This window comes from Cryptotermes secundus, unplaced genomic scaffold (genome assembly GCF_002891405.2).
Source record: "Cryptotermes secundus unplaced genomic scaffold, Csec_1.0 scaffold215, whole genome shotgun sequence".
Classification (NCBI taxonomy): Eukaryota; Metazoa; Arthropoda; class Insecta; order Blattodea; family Kalotermitidae; genus Cryptotermes; species Cryptotermes secundus.
The window spans coordinates 1,397,825-1,418,210 of NW_019743150.1; the positions used below are offsets into that span (position 1 = coordinate 1,397,825).

A 20,386-nucleotide genomic window follows, 5' to 3' on the forward strand; every position below is an offset into this window, starting at 1 on the left:
AGGCTCCTTGGAAATGACCTTCAGGTGCACACGCTGATCTGCTTTCGCCATCGTATCCACGCAGGCAATGTTGTCTGGTGTGAGCGAGGTGTGAGGCCACCCTGACCGCTCATTGTCATTAAGGTCTTTCTGGCCATTAGTGAACTCACAGCACCACCACCACACACTTTTCAAAGCAAGATATTTGTCCTCATATGTCGGCTGTCTTTCCCTATGGATCTCGATGGGCGTTTGTCCCTTGCTCTATAGAAAACGAATAACACTTCGCTGCTCATATGACGTGGATGTGTTGAGCACACCAGCCATCTTCGCTGACTGACAGCTGCGCAGTGCCACGTAGCAGCTGAGAGTTAATGCTGAGCCGGTCCAAGCATACCCTGTTGCATGGAATGTATAACCTGGTTACTCAATCACACTAATATTTTGGCTGAAAAAAAATAGGGGTAAAGACTTTTCAATTTGCCTTTGTACAATATTTATACTGGTTTGTATTCACTTTATATATAATCACATATTTCCTTGTAATAAACTTAGTAATATGTAGAGAGCAATCTGAAGAATAGGCATAGCCCCCTCCTGACCCCCAATTTTACATTATTGTTTCACAAACAGTATATAGTACATAACTGAAATACACCTGTGACATACAGTTTTGCAGAGCATCTAGAGATATGTTAGTGCTCCAACAGACATCATTAGGAGACTGGATGAAAACTGAAACACTTTCGATTGTTGAAACTGGGAATAACAATTTTACATAATGTTTTTGACCATGTAGGTCAGGAGAGGCTTAATAATGTCAGATTTTTGTGCCTGAATTATGCTGCACCCATGCTGGCCGTTTCCTTGATGGGTTATATCTGTTAGGGAACATCTTTTTTAAATAACAGATTATCTGTTTGGAGTTTGGTGTGAATTACTGGAAAATATTGCACTTTGTGTAGAAATTAAGAAAGAAATCACTAAATGACAGTCTTTGGAAAGGTGTTTGGAACATGGTGCAGATATGTACTAAAATCATAGGATAAATTTTGTACTTTCTTTTATTCCAGAAATGAACACACTTTTCACTTTGAGGGTCATATTTCATAACCTTTGTTAACTGGATGGGCCAGAAAATCGGTATCCACTTGAAAAGCATGTACTTATATGGTCTACATCCTCCTGGCTAAGACTGTAGGATTTGTCAATATACAGGTTGTTCTATGGTGTGTTGGCCAAACTTCAGAAATGTGCATCTGTTAAAAGCTAGCACTGTCATCCAGAATGATTGATTTTCAAGGCTATCTACTTCATATCTTGAGCATAAAGGCCTGTATACAAATTTCTAAATAGCCAGCACTGGGCTGGGTAGTAATATGGTTAATGTATTGTACAGACTTGTACATAGGATTGTAAACAGATAATCATAACATATTCTCTAAAAGTTTGCTTTTGGGTTGAGATTTGAGGTTTTCATAGTAGTGAAAATTAAGGTTGTGGTGTTACAGGTGTAACATCATGAAGGTTCATAGAGGATAGCAGCATTTCAAAGGAACTTGATGCCTCCATCTTCAGATACCACCTATGAAACTACACAGTGTCATAATTCAGAAGAATCTCATTTTGAGTTTGTTTCTGTATTTATAAAATACTTTCTAACATTTTGTAACATTGTGACTTTGAAGTATTTAGGATGCATGCAGTTCAGATGATAATGAAATTGAAGAGTCAACTTAATACATTTGGTTACTTTACTTTCAATTTATACTCATTTACATTTAGTTATTTCATATAATTAGACTGGAATATGGTAAATACATGCACTGTGCTTCCCATGAATGTATGGTAGGAAGTATATTTCCAGCTGATTGAAAGGGTCGGTGTGGGGGCTTCTCCCTTCTCTGTATAACATTCTTGTGAGAACTGAGCTGGAAATTACTTCCTAGCAATCAAAAAGATGGCTGTGGATTTAACATGTATAAAATGTATTTAAACCTTTCAGTGGTATTCCAGGACCTTTTCCACAATTTGTCCTCTCATCCCATCAGTATCTCCTGGAAAACTTCTGTGCTCAGTGCTATACAGTGTTTGTTACATCCTAATGTTTTTCCAGGCTGTGTGATGGTTTTTGCATGTAATTCTTAATGCTACTCAGAAGATGGCAGTACCATCTGGAATCATTTGTCAAGCTTTGTGGATGCAGTAGCATTGTATGTTGTATGTATAGGAACATGAATCAAATATTAAATCACCACTGAAGGGGTTAAATAGAGAGAAAATTTGAAATTCAGCAAAGTGAACAAGAACAGACATTGGGAGACAAACTACTGTTTATTTCTGCCTGTTTTTGGTTATTTGAATTTTAGTCATATAATATGAAGGACCATTAAACATGCAGACTATATATAAGTACAACAGAACTGTGTCTAAAACAGCTTTGAGGGAATGTCATCAGACAGTGGTGTACAGTGTTTTATTATTATTAGAAAATTACTAAATTATATTTTCAACACACAATGGGAATCAAAGTCACCATACTGGAGATCTCGTTGAACACACAACTTCTTTCTTTTGTTAGATTGCCTACTCAGGGTATGTCATGCCTTGAAAGATGTTTTAGATGAAGTTCTACCACGCAGTTTTGTACATTAGAGTGTATTATAGTGCAGCAATGGCTGTTTGTCTTTGAAATACAAGTCCGGTGAGCTAAGACAATACTTCTCTAAGTTTCTGATAGGTAGTGTACTGCATGTTGCATCAAATTCTGCTCAGGGCTGTCAGATATACAAGTGCTAAATTTAAGTAAGAGTGACAGCCACATTTACAAATGATTGCATGCTATGCAAACAGTTTTAGATATGCAGCCTCATCATTTTAAAATCTTTTCATGTTAATGCAGTTGAAAAATGAATTCCCCTTCTTGGTATATATAATGAATTTTTACACATGCCAAGAACATTTTCTAAAGATATTATTTTAACTGTTCCACTTTACCCATGGACACTGGAACTGAAAGGTATCCTCAACATTTGTAATACCTACCAAGTATACTAACTAGCTGGTTTACCTCAAAAATGACTGGCTATGAACTGGAGAGAACCAGGGTCCAGTATTCAGTAGGGGCCCATCACATCCACCCCAACTGGGCCAACCCAGTCTTCTATCCTACACTTACAGTGGAACTCTTTTTCAAGGGAATAAGCAACTAGAATGTGAAGAAAAGGTTAAGAATATGTGGAGTTTTACCTCTACTCTGCTTTTATACCTTCATTATTAGTATTTAGGCATAGCAACAACATCAAGTACCATGGATTGATCCCCTTCACATCTTCCTCAAGCTATTGTGCTTCACACTTCAGGTTACCTCCTTGTATTCTTTTCCAGTTACCTAACCATTCTGTTGACAGGAATGTTGGTACTGACACCCATTGCTACTAATAATGATCTAGACCAGTGGTTCTCACATTTTTGGTTCTATAAGATGAGGGCCAAGTGGCCCAGTGGTTGGGAAACACTGCTCTAGATTACTTGTACTTGGCAGTTACTCAGGCCCAGTGGTTGGGAAACACTGCTCTAGATTACTTGTACTTGGCAGTTACTCAGGCCCAGTGGTTGGGAAACACTGCTCTAGATTACTTGTACTTGGCAGTTACTCAGGCCCAGTGGTTGGGAAACACTGCTCTAGATTACTTGTACTTGGCAGTTACTCAGGCCCAGTGGTTGGGAAACACTGCTCTAGATTACTTGTACTTGGCAGTTACTCAGGCCCAGTGGTTGGGAAACACTGCTCTAGATTACTTGTACTTGGCAGTTACTCAGGCCCAGTGGTTGGGAAACACTGCTCTAGATTACTTGTACTTGGCAGTTACTCAGGCCCAGTGGTTGGGAAACACTGCTCTAGATTACTTGTACTTGGCAGTTACTCAGGCCCAGTGGTTGGGAAACACTGCTCTAGATTACTTGTACTTGGCAGTTACTCAGGCCCAGTGGTTGGGAAACACTGCTCTAGATTACTTGTACTTGGCAGTTACTCAGGCCCAGTGGTTGGGAAACACTGCTCTAGATTACTTGTACTTGGCAGTTACTCAGGCCCAGTGGTTGGGAAACACTGCTCTAGATTACTTGTACTTGGCAGTTACTCAGGCCCAGTGGTTGGGAAACACTGCTCTAGATTACTTGTACTTGGCAGTTACTCAGGCCCAGTGGTTGGGAAACACTGCTCTAGATTACTTGTACTTGGCAGTTACTCAGGCCCAGTGGTTGGGAAACACTGCTCTAGATTACTTGTACTTGGCAGTTACTCAGGCCCAGTGGTTGGGAAACACTGCTCTAGATTACTTGTACTTGGCAGTTACTCAGGCCCAGTGGTTGGGAAACACTGCTCTAGATTACTTGTACTTGGCAGTTACTCGGTTTGAATCTTGGTTGAGACAGTGGCCATTATGACTCAAGTTTTTTGTAGTTTTCCTTAGTTCTACCATGTAAATGCTGGGACAATGCCTTGGTACAGTTATGACTGCTTCCTTTTTCATCACTTTCAGTCCATTATTCATCAGTCATCCTACAATTCAATACTGTACAATCTAGATACTGAAATGACTGTAGGTCACGGTGCAAGGGCCGAGAAGGCCCACCCCTTATACATTCATTCATTCATCAGATACTGAAGTGTCATAAAATAACCAGTAAAAATAAATTAATAGCAGAGAGAGGGATGCATTGAATGTTATTAACTATGCCCATTGGACTTCTTTTTGTAGTCTTAGTATAACCCCCTTTTTATATAACTAGGGGTTTCAGTGCAGCTAAAACTAGGGTGTACATGTGACCCTTGTTCAGAACTGCTATGCTGTATTCTGGAGTCATTTATGTAATTCAGTGTTTTAATATATATATTATAGTTTCTGAATGCTTTTATTTACAATGAGTTCAGTTGCAATCATTTGTAAATGTGTACAGGTCATGTAGATTTGGATATCCAATGTGCATTGAAATGTAGGCGAGACAGTCAGTACAAGTACTTTGTTAATGAATACAGTAACTTAGGTTAATGTTTATAAGGTGGTTTTTGAAAGCACTGTAGGATTTAGGTCTAATATGAAATAAGACTGGAATGGCTATTTCATGCAGTTATTTTTTTGGAATACTGTGAAAGTGATTTGCATGCTTAAACTGTGTAAGTTATAATCAAAGAGTTTGGATGTACATGAAGAATTATTCAGGTATACTGAAATTGTTAAAAAAAAATATGCATGAAATATTTAGCATTAACATGCATGTTTAAGCATAACTGTATGACTATTATGATTTCTTAGAAATGTCTTTTTATTAATAAATTAGAGTATCTCATTATTTGTTTCTAGAACATATTTGCCACATTTACACTAACTTGGTGACTTGCATAATGTGTCATCACTTGTATTTACATGGTCAGTGATGGAACTTAAAAGTCTTTATGTTTCTTGTACCATTTTCCTGGCCAAAAACTCGTGGTTAAGTGACTGGTACCCTTTCAAATTTGGGAGGCCTGGAGTAGTACCTTAACCCTTTATAAGGAAGCAATAACTGTGTGTATTGTTTGATTTAATGTTAAATAACTCAATATTTCACCTCCCAAGTTTGTGTGGTTCGCTTGATTCTCAGAACAGGAATTGTTTCCGTAAATGTCATTAACTGACTGACCTTTAAATTCTAAAGGGTTCTGGCAATGGTCCAGTGATTGAGATTAGCTCTTTCTAAGGGGCCCAACTGAGTAGGTGTCTTCCTTTCTCACCTGAAGATGGAAACAGATCCAGTTTCCGAAACCGTTACCTCCATTACCTAGATTTCCGGACGATGGAGAAAGCCCAAAAACCCAGTAATTCTGCGTGACTAATCTTTGTAATGCATGTGTATTCTGGGATTTAAGAACTAATTTTTAAAATACTGTATTATAATTTTGCCTTGTAAAGGGTTAAAATAGGCCACACTCCACTTTACATCCTTTCCAGTTCATTACAATTATCTACTTGTTGCCATATAACCTTTGCACTTTTTTAGAGATGAAAAGTTCCGTCTTCTGAGATATAATGCCATGTAGGGTGTTGAGAGTGAACCCATCTTCAGGGTTGAAGAATAAGCCAAGCAAGAAACCAGCATGAAAGCAAGTGGCAGGGTGGTTTCTTGCTTAGCTTATTCTTCGACACTGAAGATGGAGGTGACATGTTCCTCCAAATGTTTGACTTTCAGTGGACTACATGTGTTATATCCCTGAAGACAGAACTCTTCATAACAACTGCTGTGAGAATCTTGAAGCCTTGTAGAGATGATTTCTTAAGATTATGGTCTCATATGTGACACTGGGATTTGGTAGGTAGATACAAATGTTTCAGAGGAATGTGCTGACAGGCACATGGCATCACATCCCAGGAGTGTTGGTACCTGTCTACCAAACGGCACGATGTCACTCCAGAAGACTATAATCTTCATGTTCACCACTGTGAGGACTTCAAATCTCAGAATTCTTATATTAGTCTATACTTCACACCCTCAGCATACAGGGATGTTGTGATACTAAGACGTTTCTGTTAAATCCAGGTTTAACTTTATACATCAAGAGAAATACATTATCTCATTGCACTTCATCAAAATATATTTTCACAACAAAATGTCTGGACATCCAGTGTTAATATACATCATCTAATATATAATCTACAGTATGATACAATACATGTAATATTTAAACTAAGAATTTTTTTATTATATTTAATTATAAATGGCATAAAGTCAAATTTTTCCTTTACAGTCGGATGTAGATACTAAACACATGTGAAAGTGTCAAAAATATATCAGCAGCACTTAAAGATATATGTGTCATTCAGAAAAGATGACTGTGGAAGAAAATACAATGTCCTTCTGGAACTTTGTATGACTGGTAACTTGTACAATATTTACATAACAAACACCTTCTCAAGTTTCTTGAATGGATAAATCTCCTTTGTTTTGGGGCAAATGACCTGACCATTGTTCTCAAGAGCCATCTGCTCCAGTGCCTGAAACAATGAGAACTGGAGATAACTTGCCTGTTTTTGAAAAGCAGAATAATACACAACATTAAGGAACAAATACAAGAAAAGTTGGTGAAATTAAGAATTCTATCATGCGGGCATGTAGCTAGGCATGGAAAATGTCAAATATTACTGTTGATTTTCATAAAGGATTCCACCAATTTCTTAACTACCTGTATTTGCACTGTAATATCTCTAAGCCAAATTAACTACAAAAGAAAATGCAAATGCCATTAATGAACATGCAAATAACAAGGTACACACTCAGAAAAGATATGCACTCACTTGGAGCACACCTTTCCATTTTTGTTGCATTAAATCGTACCTGTTCCCCATATACATATCCGTTAGGCAGCATCATTGGTAGGTTGTGTTCATTGAGAGGGAGGCCTGAGATAGCACACACCAGCCTCGACTGCGAACAGTGAGCAAATGGCAGTGGCTGTGCAAGCTCATTGAAAGAATCCTGACACACTGGACAGCTTGGGTTGCGGCTGTCACGAGAATTGCTGTAACACTGAGTGAAAACTGTTAAGGAATATTTCCACACAATGGATCATTACGTGAAGAACAGAATTTATGAAGAGGGAACAAAATTATGAAATAATCAGGAATATAATATGATCAGGGTTTCCAAAATAAGAGTCACCTATTGGCCACAGGTGAGTTAATGGAGACATTGGAGAGTGCATTTATTTAAACAGCTAATAGACTGAAATTTTATTTCTAGCTTTTTGTTTGTATGGTAAAAGGATATGGTGTCTTCAAAGCTGAAAGACCAGCCTGAAGAGCAACAGTGAAGACAGACTGCGAGGCAAGTTGAAACAGGCGATAATTGTCTTGGCGAAACTGTTCTATCAGACGCTCCCAGCGGCTGTCATCCAGCAGTTCTTTGTATGGCGACAGTTCTGTCAGATGAGATGATGAATGACAAGACATTCCTTCACTGCTTTCACAACATACACATGAGCATACTCCACTTTTGTTCAGAGATGAAATTCTATTATAAACAGTTTATGTTGGCAATATTGTACATCTGATTTTAATATACAGTTCATTAAAATGTTTACACTGTAGTTCATCATCTAAAATATGACAATCTGGCCTCCCCCTCTGCATCAGAATATCAGTCCAGCAATATATGGTAACTTACTGCAAAGTGTTGCTTAAGCAGTACTGCTTCTAACGTATTTGAAATTTGTTCCTTTCAGATCCTGGTCAAGACACTGACCATCCCAACCAAGATTTGCATGATTATTCTCAACCATTCTCTCACATTCAGTGCTAAATACAGCTGCAGTTCATACACCATTGTTAGATAACCTACTGTGACATGACCCTGAAGGCCGGAATAGTGGAGCCATAGGTGAAGTCCATTGCTAGCCAATGGCTCTCCAAACGCATTCTCACAGCAATGAACAGATTCAGAAGTCCAATGCTAGCGAACAGCTCGGTAACACACGTTTCCGCGGCAACAGAATTACAGAGGAACTGTAAAACATGGTGACATATTTGGTTTGCCTGGAAGTTAGTTCGGTTCAGGAGATTTCAATCATTCAGCATTCATAAGGGAGGGCAATGATTCAGTCATAAGAGAATTCATGATAAGTCGAGTGTTCTGCTGTGGAGTGTTAACCAGTGGACAATGGAAGCTGAAGAAGTGACCGATTTGTAAATCAGAGCAAAGTCACAGTGGAAGAGAAGAAGTCCAGTAAGGAATGGAGTGACTCTTATAGACAGTCATTCATTAAGCTGTTATAGTTGATTGTAATTGTAACAGAAGTGCGAATAAATCCAATTATCCAATGCAGAACCCCTCATATGTGACACTACAATTCATCTTTCTTTTCAATGCAGACTTCCTTAACTGCCATATTTTTCAATGTATAAATCACACAATAATTTACTAAGAGAAATTACTACACATTTATTAATTATAATGATATTTGTAAATGAACAGAAGAAATCTACCTTACATAATGAACAAAATGAAAGAAAGCTGACTGTAATTCTTATATGTTTTCATTGTTACTTCCCGATACATAACAGACAGTTAATTTTAGGGCTATTTTCAATGAAGAACCCATCATCTTATACAGCAGGCCATGGTAAGTCTTCAAATTTGGTATGCTTGACATGTAACCACAAAACAAATACTTATCAAACATCTATTAGATAAGTTCTCAATGATGTTATGAGCTGAGGAGCTATGATAGCTCAGCTGGTATAACGATGGGCTACAGGCTGGACAGCTAGGGTTCAATCCTCAGAAGCCATTCTCCATAGCATCCAGACTGGCTCTTGGGCCCACCCAGCCTCCTATCCAATGGGTACTTGGGGTTCTTTCCCCAGGGGTAAACGACAGGAGCGTGAAGCTTACCCCTCATCCCCATCTAGTGCTGAGGTTGAGAATGGAGCTATACCACCACTCCTCAATACATTTCATGGGACAGTGCTAATTAAGCAAAGGGACAACTTTACCTTTATGATGTTACTAGCTGCTGAGAGAATGAGATACCTGTATTTGTAGGGAACGCTAGCAGAGCCATACAGTGTTGGACATCTTGCAGTTGTTCATCTTCAAAGATGGTGAAATACTTTCTGGCATGCCTGTAAAAAGTAACTGGTGGATAATCATTCACTCCTAATTTTTGTGACAATAGGAGCAGGGCTTCACAAATTCCAGATGCCAAGTTACCATGGAACATAGATCTTCATAAACTTTGTTGTGGTCTGCACAAAACAGTTGTGATGCCAAAAAAAAAAAAAAAAAATCTGCTGAAAAGTTAGACAGAAAATGGGCAGATATTATGGCACAATGCAGGTCAGTTCTTTACTGGACCAAAAGAAAATATCATTGCAATATTTTTTTCAAGAGTATCGGTATATTAGGTTCGCAAGGATAACTATAGATGCCTGCCTATTTTATAAATGGATAAACACCAACCCGGTCTTCAAAATTTCAAATTTGGAAATTCACACTTTGACAGTTTCACTTCTTATGATAACATGTCTCTACTGTGCAGTAAGCTTTCAGATATCCATCTTAATGGTTACTATGGTAACAGTAATATATGACCTTTGTTGGTCTGGTCTGGTGATATGCTGCTGGCTTTGCCAGCATGGTTATTCTTGATTTTGGGCCCTGAAAGACCCATGACCACAATACAGTGTCAGTAGCTTAAATAACCTTAACAGTGATACTGCCTCAAATTCATAATTTTGGTTACCATGATGAGAGTGGTTTAAAAATGTAAACTTGATTACCATAGCAACAGTGGCTTAAATATACAGTGGAACCTCACTTAATGAGCATAATTCGTTCCAGAATCTTACTCGTAATGTGAAACAATTTTTCCCATATAAATTAATGTAAAATACGATAATGTGTTCCATGCCGAAAAAAATACTAAAAAAATTTAATGTGTAACGTTTATTCAAAGAAAATTATATATACATTGTTTTCTTCTATGCGGAATGAACCAACCTGGAATGCGAATTCGATTTGCAGAAAAAAAAAAATCAAAATAATTAGTTTATTATTTATGATACATATCTAATTCTTTTTTACTAGAAAGCTGTCTAGAAACATTTGTCTTTGCCGACTCTTCAAAATTTGGTGAAAATGCGACATAGCATTATCATTAAATAAATTTGTAGTGCGTATAGCCACTGCCTTATTAGGGTGATGCTTCTCATTGTATGATGCAACAGTTTCCCATGCTTTCAGCATTTCTGTTATTGTGCCAGAAGATTTTTGCTTTGCTGTTACCTCCTCCTCCTCCTCTGACAAACTCTCCTCCACAACTTCTTGCTGTGAAACACAATGCAACTCCAAATCATGCAAATCGTTGATGTAGACCGATTGTATGTGCGTGCTAGATCAGCCACGCTCACACCTTGTTCTCACTTTTCAATGATTTTATGTTTCATTTCTATGGTTATTTTTATTCTCTAATGGCTGTCTTTTTGAGGCTTTTTCTTTGGGGACATTTTTGCAAGGGTTATTAAACTATGCACAAAAAAAAATCACAAATAATATGCCTGAACAAAAGTTTGGAAAAATGTGTGATCACAAGCGACTGTAAGATGCTAACAGAACGAGTGCTAAACACAGACTGATGTAGCAAGTGCACAATCTGGGACTTCCCCTCTTGTCACTCGTTATGCGAAATGTTGCTCGTTAAGCAAGTCATTTTTTTTACAATTTCTTTTGCTCGTTATGCGAATTACTCGTTATGAGAGGTGCTCGTTAAGCGAGGTTCCACTGTATATTGTTAGTTACAATGGTAACAGTGGCTTCAGACCACTGAAGATTCATTATAAGTTTAATTCTGGAAATGAGTTTTTTTTTACAGAAATACAAGGAAGAAAATTTTGGGGAAATTAATACTACGGATTAACAAACCTTACAGCATCCATGCGTTTATCTGCTTTCACCAACTCAACAAATTCTTGAATTCGCAAGTTGAACTCCATGGTGGACTTCAACTTACGCAGCTTTGAGCGATTATCATAGCACCATTCAAGGCACTTAGAGGTCTCATGTTGTGCAAGTGATTGCTCAACCTCACGGGAAATCAAGAAGACATCTGTAACAAACCATACAATATAAATGCTGTGTTGGCACTTGGCAAACTTATGGCACATTTATTTTATAAAATGAATTATAGAATAATCCGATTCATTGCAGTGCACTATTTTAATTCAGTCAGTCCTGGATAAACACAAATCATAGCAGAAGACAAACACTATAAATAAAGTTTGTCATTACTTAATGAACTTTGCAGCTGGTTTAATATACTTATAAATTCACCATCAGCACATCATCTGTACCAATGTTTGTGAGGTCACGAAGATCGGAACGATGAGCAAGGCGTGTAGCTGCCCCATAGTAACCTCGGCGCAGAAAGTATTCCACCAACATGCGGTCTAGTCGACGCTTCCTCCAGAGATTCACTGCCCCTGTGGTGGAACCACCAACACCAGGCCCATTAGAACCGGCATGTTCCCTCAAGTGCTCCAAGCGACGCTTACACACATACGCTGCCTCCAGTTCCTCAGAGATGCTTTCGTCAGCCTTAAATCAGAACAGGTCAAAGGTACTGCAAAATCTGCGACAAGGTAAATAATGTTGAAACACAACTAATTCAGAACACATAAGATTGTCTCCATGTTCCTCACATACATACGAGGTGTATTATAAAGTTACAGGTAATATATTTTTTCTTTATTGTACCAAAGGTAAAGAAGAATAAATGTATATTCATTCTTCAATATAACTTTCTGGCTTCTCTACACATTTGTTACTATGATCCATTTGGCTGCGCCATAGCTCAAGTGGTTAGCTGCTGGCTTCACACCGCGGCGGCCCGGGCTCGATCCCGGGTCTGCTCAAGTGGGATTTGTGGTGGACAAAGTGGCGTTGCGGCAGGTTTTCTCCAAGTACTTCAGTTTCCCCTGCCAATCTGCATTCCACCAATTGCTCCACAATCACCCTCACCTATCATCTGGGGCTGGTACAATAGGCCAGAAGTGGCCGCAGTACAAGGGACTTAGTCCCACCCCACTAACAATAAAAAAAATAATAATACTATGATCCATGAACTTCTTGATGCCATCTCCAAAGAATGTTTTTGGCTGCGCATGAAGACACATTTGCATCACATCCTCGACCTCTTCATTGTTCGCAAACTGGCATCCACATAACACATTTCTGAGCACTCCAAAAATATGGTAACTGCATGGAACAAGATCTGAGGACTGTACATTGGGTGAGCGAGAAGCTCAAATTTCAGTTTTAAAATAATTTTAACATAATGCAAAATAATTCTTTTTGACAGCATTCCTTTGCACTTACTGTGAACAGCAGACTGCAACTCCTCCTAAAGCACAGTGTAATACTGTGCACTATTGAATGTCTGTCCACAATCCTGATCATGACTTGGGATGGACCCAGTAATGTCGCAACATGGCATCAACATCATTCTGCCAGCAGAAGGCACACTACCGAATAGCATTGACTTCAGCAATGATGTGTTTCCACTCCATGCTCTGATGTTTGCACAGGTTCATTGTGTTGCATCCACATTTAATCAGCTTTGATTATCAGTCATGGATAAGCCTTTCCTTCTTCGTGGCATTCTACAAAAACTGAATTAATGTTTCCACAAATGTTTGTTTGTGCTGTAAGCTAGTTTTGTATCCACCATGCACAAATTTTGTGACACCCAAGGCTGTTGTGCACAATGGAACACGCAGATCTATGGCTGATTTCCAACTTCTTGGCTATATCATTGACAATAATTCATCTTTCCTCTTGACTCTGAGCATTAACTTCTTCAAAACTGTTTACAGTTCATGAAGTCAAGGAGTCTTGATCAGTGATTCTTGTTCTGCCGAATCCGCATTTGTAGGGCATATGAACACAAATATAAAGAAGAGAAGTTCTGGTAGGCAAATCTCAAGGAAGGAGACTACCAGGAACACCTAGATGCAGATGGGAGGGTAATATAACAAAAAGTAAAGTAAGTAAAGTTGTCCCTGTGTCTAACTAAGTAAGCACTATGCCATGAAGACATACGGGGGAGTGGATGTACAGATCCATGTTTTCTTGACCTTGGCACTAGTTGGAGGTGAGTGGTTAGCTTCATGCTCCAGCTGCTTTACCTCTGGGGAAAGAGTCCCCTGTACCCATCGGACAGGAGACTGGGTGGGCCCCAGGGCCAGTATGGACACTGTCAAGAAGAGAAAATTATTGACCCTACTGGGCTTGAACCCTGACTCCTCAGTCATCTATCCCATAGCCAGTCGCTACAATGTCTGCACTCTCCCTGCTGGGCAATACAATAATGAACCTTAAATGAAAGAGAACAATGTAGAATGCATTCATCTGGCTTGGGATAGGGGTCAGTGACAGGCTCTTGTAAACACATTATTGACCCTTCAGGTTCCATAAAATGCTGGGATTTGGCTCTTGAAGAAGGATTCAGCTCCATGGAGGTAGTTACTCTAATATGTATGCATGAACAGAGCAAAAAATAAAATGATAAACATTCTTCACTGTTATCAAGTCAGTTTCATGCACATATCAAACACTTCTACATACCTTACGTTTAAGAACTTGTAGTTTTTCAACCATTCCACCAAGTAAGCGGCTAATATCACTTGCCCCTACCACATCCCCATGGAGTACACGCTCAAGTTCTAGTGCAGCTGCCTGCACATGAGATACTTCTCTGTCCACATGCTTCTGAGCTGCTCTGAACTTCTTGTTCAGTAGCTCATATGGAACCTATTGAAATACCAACCATGAATACTGTGCAATCATGCAACTAAATTTTGAATAAAAATTACCAACCAGTTAAACAATTATAAAGAATTATGCATATAAATATTATGTAATAATTTAATCACTCATTTGTGACATATGTATAGTATTTTATACAACACTTGGTTATAACTTTATTAAACAGAAATGTACGTAATACGGACGATCCGGACCTATTTTTTGGGTAAGACTATACATACAGAACATAATGCCCTTGTATGCAAGAAACAATATTTATGCTGTGGTACCTTCAAGGTTGGATACTCTAGTGATCTGACATCTGCCATTCTAGTTCAGCGTTTTGGTACGCTAAAGTAATTAATGTCAGTAATGTCTGCTACACTTTGAAACGTCAATTAATTTCACCTTACAACATTCATCACAAAATACTGTCCATCGTTCAGCTGATCCAATGACTTGGTTCGATGTAGATATATGGGGCCCACTTTATATTGATTCTCTGCTTATACTTCTAATCATGAATTAGAGATGTCACTTGGTATAGCCGTTCGGAAAATTTTATGTGAATATGAAGTCTTTCTCTATTTGCAGCGACCTACTTCGAAAACTACCGAATGTAAGCATATAGTTTTAGTTTCTATTTTCTGTGTTTAGATGTCGCATGAGTTGTTTCAGGTTGAAACGATTACTTTCCAAGCAGTGGTAGTCATGGACAGGACATAACCAAAGTTGAAGGGTTGGGATCTCGTGAAGTCTCGTTTGTTGATCTTTGCACGAGAATTTGCGAGATTGGACACCATTTTAGTGAAGTGGGGAGAGTGATTTGTTCCCTCGCGTTTGGTGTATTTTCTTTTGAAATTAATGTGTTTGAAACTGAAATTCTCTCGTTAGTGAAGTCAGATCCTTGCAGTTCAAAACATTTGTGTTCGTGGACTGTTTATAAAGTGTGGGTGTTGAAATATAGTGACTAAAGTTTCAGTAGGCAAAACCAGACGTTGGAACTACAAAGCAGCGTGGCCAGTCTTTGTTTCTGTCAAGTTACAAGGTAAGGGCAGTAATTCTGGATCAATACCTTCAAGAGAAACTTGCCGGGTGACCCATTTCCACATTTTGTTATGAAACGCACAATATGGTATTATCATTAAATACTAGAACTCACAGAGAAGTAGGATGTTTACTCAAAAGAGTCGGCGTTTACGCTTGGCCACTGGTCGTTTCAAGCTGTAGGAAGTGGCTGGTTTAAAATGCGAACCATGTTTTGCCCGCCGGCTTTCCTATGCCTTGTTGGTAAACTGGACCCTAGACGCGGCCTCACATATCTTGTTGATGTAGGAAGACTGATTTAGATAATTTTTTAATTATATTTATCCACTTCTTTAGGGAGCCTTTAGGGTAATGTGTAATTTTATTTGGCCGAAGAGTAATTTTTCGTTGATATTGGATTCAGAAGTTTCTTATTTCTGTCAGCGTAGCCTTTATGCATAAATTGACATTTATTATAGAAATTGGATTTGTATGGTGCATTCGCGAAGTTTTGTATTTTGTAATTTTATATATAAATTCGCCAGTGTAGCATTTGACCTTCAAAGGTAATGTATTTTATTGTCTTGCCTCTAGAAGGCTTATTCTGTGGGACATTACTATTCGACCATATCAAGCACCTGCTTTTTTTTTATTGCTAGTGGGGTGGGACTAAGTTCCTTGTACTGCGGCAACTTCTGGCCTATTGTACCAGCCCCAGATGATAGGTGATGTTGATTGTGAAGCAATTGCTGGAATGAAGATTGGCAGGGGAAACGGAAGTACTCGGAGAAAACCTGCCCCAACGCCACTTTGTCCACCACAAATCCCACTTGACCAGACTCGGGATCGAACCCGGACCGCCGCGATGGGAAGCCAGCGACCAACCGCTTGAGCTATGGCGCGGCCTTAAGCACCTGCTTTAGTCAGAAATTGATTCTTTTACAATGCGTAATATAATTAAAATAGCATTTGTAATACTTAATATTTGTGATCATTAACATTATCTTGGCCATGGTGAAGTTTTATTTTGGGTTTTAAAGTGACATTATTCTGTTTTGCTTAATATTTAATTAATTGAGGTCAGGTTTTAATAATTCGTGTTGTCTGAACTCTGCCTGTGTTTTAGAATTGGGTTAGGCCCAAACTGTTGAGGATTGCATTGGACAAGTTAATGTAGTTGTGACCACTGTAATTGCTCTCTCTGGTATGTTGGGTGATAGGTGTAACTGCCTTCTTTGCCAAGTTGGGTGATATTTTCAGTATTTGCCTGATAGTGCTAGTTCAACTGATCAGTTGTACATCTTTCCAGTTAATAAGTAGCATTATTGGGGGGGAGGGATATATATGTTTTTTTCTCATTAGATGGAAATAGTTAATGCTGGAAGTCATTACATCTGATTGCCTTCATAATTATAAGCCAAGTTTCAAAGATCCATATTTGCCCCAAGCTTTGCAGTAGGGAATTCGTTGTCTGGAGGATGGTTAGAGAAAGAATGGTAAGCTTGCTTTCACTTTGTGTATGGCTGTGTTTTCATATCTGGTTACATAAACGTGTTACCTTGCCACATGTCTGTGATTTAAGTCTCTTAGTGTGCTACACGTATTAATTAGTCTTATGACTGATTACTTTATTTGTATTTGCATAACTCATTGTGCTGGGTGATGTAAGATTTGTTAGGCTGACAACAGTGTGGAATTTTTTAATTAAATTTTTGTGTGTGCAGGAGGGAGCACAAGTAATACATAACAGAAAGAAACTGTTACAACAGGACAGCTAATTGCTTTATATCATTTACAGATGTGTCTTCCATTTGCTGTAGGAAATATGTTCAGGTGTAGAAACTGATGTTTAGTACTGAGATATGACCTGAATACTTCAAAAGTTTCATTCATGGTACAGTTGTGTGTGAAAATGCGGGGTACACATTATAGGGACATGTAAGTGAATAGAACTGTTGAAGGTAAAGCATTAATTTTAAAACGTAGAATTTTATGCATTCCAGGTTTTCTTAATTGAAATAAGTTGGCGTTAAATTGTGGTTGTAGGACGACTTTGTACAGTTATAGATGAGTGAAATTCAGATGACCAGAAAGTACTGACTATATTTTTATGGGAGGTTGTTTTGTAGAGGCTGTGCTTTGTATTTCAACGTTTTGTAGTACGTATTTCTTGTGGTCAGTATTAATTGAAAGTGTCTTTTGATCAGACCAGATGACCATAATGTTTTATTATTATTATCATTATTAATATTATCCATGAAATTAAGTTTGTAAGCAGAATAACCGACAGACAAAAGGATACAGAATAGCAGGAAATTTGTAATAATATGATTTGCTTTTACATCATGTTTATTTTCATATTCCTCTCAGTACCGTAAGTTGAAGGCTGCTTTAAATTAAACGTGAAGTAGAAATGTTTTTTAAACCGAGTAATCAGAGGTCAAATGCACCTGTGTGGAACACAAAACTTTAAAATGTGAATTTTTTTTTGTATAGTAGTTCAAAGTTTAGAGACAGTTATACTTGCATCGTGCATCACGTAGGACATCTTGGAAGATGGTTTTTATGTGTATTGTAATCTTGAATGTGTGAAGAATACATCATCAAAAATGCCATTCATGGTTTTCTGAGCTGCTAGTGCAATTATGTGTGTCTGTCAACTCAGTGATACAGGAATCATCCTTGAACAATTGATTTCTACCATTAATGAGCCCTTGAATTTCATAAAAGTCCACCATTGTCCCAGCAGTGAGCCAGTTCGATCCCTTCTTAATGTATCCACACTTTTGTGTGTCCAAAATTTTTCCAAATGCACATTATACTGTGGTAGAAAAAAGTTGTGTGTGTTTAATGATACCTCCATTGCTGTTATTTGCTTCCCATCCTATGTTGAAAACAGAATCTGCAGTCATTTTCTAATGCCGTAACGATCTGCACTGGTGGTGATGATTTGACTCACTGCATATTTCCTGTTTTATTGTTGTGCCCTTATGTGTATCTCATACTCGTGGAGTTGAGCCCCTCTTGAGGAGCCGCCAATTCTCCAGCTAGTCAAGAATTTCCCAGCATTTTATGGAAGCCGAAGGTTCATTATCGTGTTCACAAGTCCCCCTCCTCAGCCAGATCAATCCAATCCATACCATCTCATCCTGTCTCTCTAAGATACATTTTAATATTATCCACCCACCTATGCCTTGGTCTTCCCAGTGGTATCTTTCCTTTTGGCTTACCCACCAATATCCTATGTCCATTCCTATTCGCCGTCATTCGTGCTACATGCCCTGCCCATCTAATCCTCCTTGACTTGATCATCTAGGATTCATATTCCTCCAACCAAATTTCTGTAAGCATTTCGTTTTCCCCGCTCATTTCATCCTTGATTTAATGACCGTAACCACATGAGGTGCACATACAAACTGCAGACTTCCAAATTACGTGTATGTTAATTTTCTGGATGCATTGAAGCCATATTGTTTGCACTTAGTTCTGACGCCCACATGTATTTGTAATTCTCGAAAAAACATGTGTGAAGCAGTGTCGCATGTTCTTGATGACCGTCCATCATCTTTATGCACATTTTTGCTGTATTGTGCGTAGAAAAGTATGTCATCTTGACTGCGTGGACCTAGTCGTTATGATGATCGAACTGAGCCCATAGTGTACCGGAGAATTTCCGTTTTGGTGTGCCGCTGTTGAATGAATAAACCCAAACACGCACGTTGACATATTGAAAAGTGTGCTTTGTTTTCTAAGTACAGAATTAAATTGGATATATAAGCAGGTGCTGTTTAGGCCACGTTCATGTTTTAGGTTTAGCTCTGTCTCAGTCCCTCTCGCTGCTCTGTACTCTTCTATTTCGAGACAAACGGAAGAATGCACGCTTGACTGCGTAGAGCTTTTGCTTTACGCTTTGCCGTAGCGGTTCAAAGCACCTGTGGAAGGACGGTTTACACTAGATTAAATTGCATCCTGTTCCCTTGTGTCTCTGAGACACAATATTTATGAACGATGCTTATAATTTCCTTTGAGCGCTTCACAAATTAATCAGGAATTACCGGAGTCTGTCTGTGGAGTCATTCCGTGGAGTCATTCCTCTTGTTTTGAGCGTAGCCAAACTGCCGCACTTATTTATTACAGACTTGTGCCAATCGAACTTTTCGTAATGGAACGTTTTATATCATCACGGGGTAGGCCCGAGGCCTGTAGTTAACAAGAATTAAAATTGTGTTGCATTATTGTCGAATATCCGTGATATCTTAGATTTGGTTCATCCTCTGAAGTTCAGTGATAACTGAAGCCTGTCGTTACGCTACAAAGCCCATAGAGAATTTATGTATTTCATATGATCTTCTGATTAAACATCGGTTCCATGACCGTAATGGTTCAGCTTCAAAGAAAACTGGTCATGAGTCTCAAGGGGCTTGGCGCAAAGACGCCCGGATTGGTGGTAAACCGCCGGTCTTAAAGTAACTCTTGAGTTAGTTGCGAGTCAATATAGTTGTGAAAGCTGCCGCAATCGAGAATGTGTTGTCATGGGTTAGGTGCGAGACAGTCGGCAGCCGGTAGCGGCATGAGCACGGAAGACGAAATTGTTGAGATCCGTTACCAGGCAACCACCAGTGAAGAATTGAAAAGACTAGTACGTCCTGTAGTGAATTAGCGATTGCGCCAAAATTGCCTGTGGTTACGATTTGTAGGAGTCCAGTAAATCTAATTACCAATCCAAATCCCGTGTCTAGTAACTAAATACGTTACCGTATGACATTAATTCTTCAGAACTAGCTGCTGGCCTATCCATGAAGCCAAGGAATGAATTTTGGTTTTACTTCAGGCGCTTTGCCTTACAGAAACTGGTAACGCTGTAATGGTGATTAACGACGCACATTTTATCTGTTCGGTTTCGTGTTCGAATCTTGCCTGGCATAACCAGTCCTACGGTGTAAATTATTACAATGTCTTATATCACACCCCGCGAATAGTATCTGTTTTCTAATTCCGTACAATCAGTGATACCAGCATGGAAGCCTTGCAAATATCTGAGGTG

The 20,386-nt window shown here is 38.7% G+C and overlaps 3 protein-coding genes across 4 annotated transcripts in view; 2 read left to right on the forward strand and 1 right to left on the reverse strand.

Moving 5' to 3' along the window:
- The first annotated feature begins 2,498 nt into the window (after window positions 1–2,498).
- Window positions 2,499–5,334, forward strand: LOC111873821. Its single transcript, XM_023868807.1, has 3 exons — window positions 2,499–2,574; window positions 3,464–4,326; window positions 4,381–5,334. Exons 1-3 carry the CDS (start codon window positions 2,499–2,501, stop codon window positions 4,426–4,428), a joined length of 987 nt encoding a protein of 328 aa, XP_023724575.1. The 3' UTR covers window positions 4,429–5,334.
- A 1,261-nt stretch (window positions 5,335–6,595) lies between these two features.
- On the reverse strand, window positions 6,596–14,917 carry LOC111873837 (E3 ubiquitin-protein transferase MAEA). 2 transcript variants are annotated; one of them, XM_023868844.2, is made up of 8 exons: window positions 14,607–14,917; window positions 14,137–14,322; window positions 11,865–12,108; window positions 11,437–11,620; window positions 9,547–9,638; window positions 7,786–7,936; window positions 7,354–7,549; window positions 6,596–7,013 (listed from the first exon to the last, which is right to left on the reverse strand). In XM_023868844.2, exons 1-8 carry the CDS (start codon window positions 14,643–14,645, stop codon window positions 6,912–6,914), a joined length of 1,194 nt encoding a protein of 397 aa, XP_023724612.1. In that variant the 5' UTR covers window positions 14,646–14,917; the 3' UTR covers window positions 6,596–6,911. The 2 variants fall into 2 exon arrangements, with proteins under 2 accessions (XP_023724612.1, XP_023724613.1); XM_023868845.2 differs by lacking the exons at window positions 14,137–14,322; window positions 14,607–14,917 and adding an exon at window positions 12,889–13,556.
- A 105-nt stretch (window positions 14,918–15,022) lies between these two features.
- Window positions 15,023–20,386, forward strand: part of LOC111873834 (C-terminal-binding protein) — a 96,402-nt gene continuing 91,038 nt past the window's right edge. The window contains exon 1 of the mRNA XM_023868840.2: window positions 15,023–15,364. The gene's annotated coding sequence lies outside the window, so the exon portion shown is untranslated. The remainder of the gene's footprint in view (window positions 15,365–20,386) is intronic.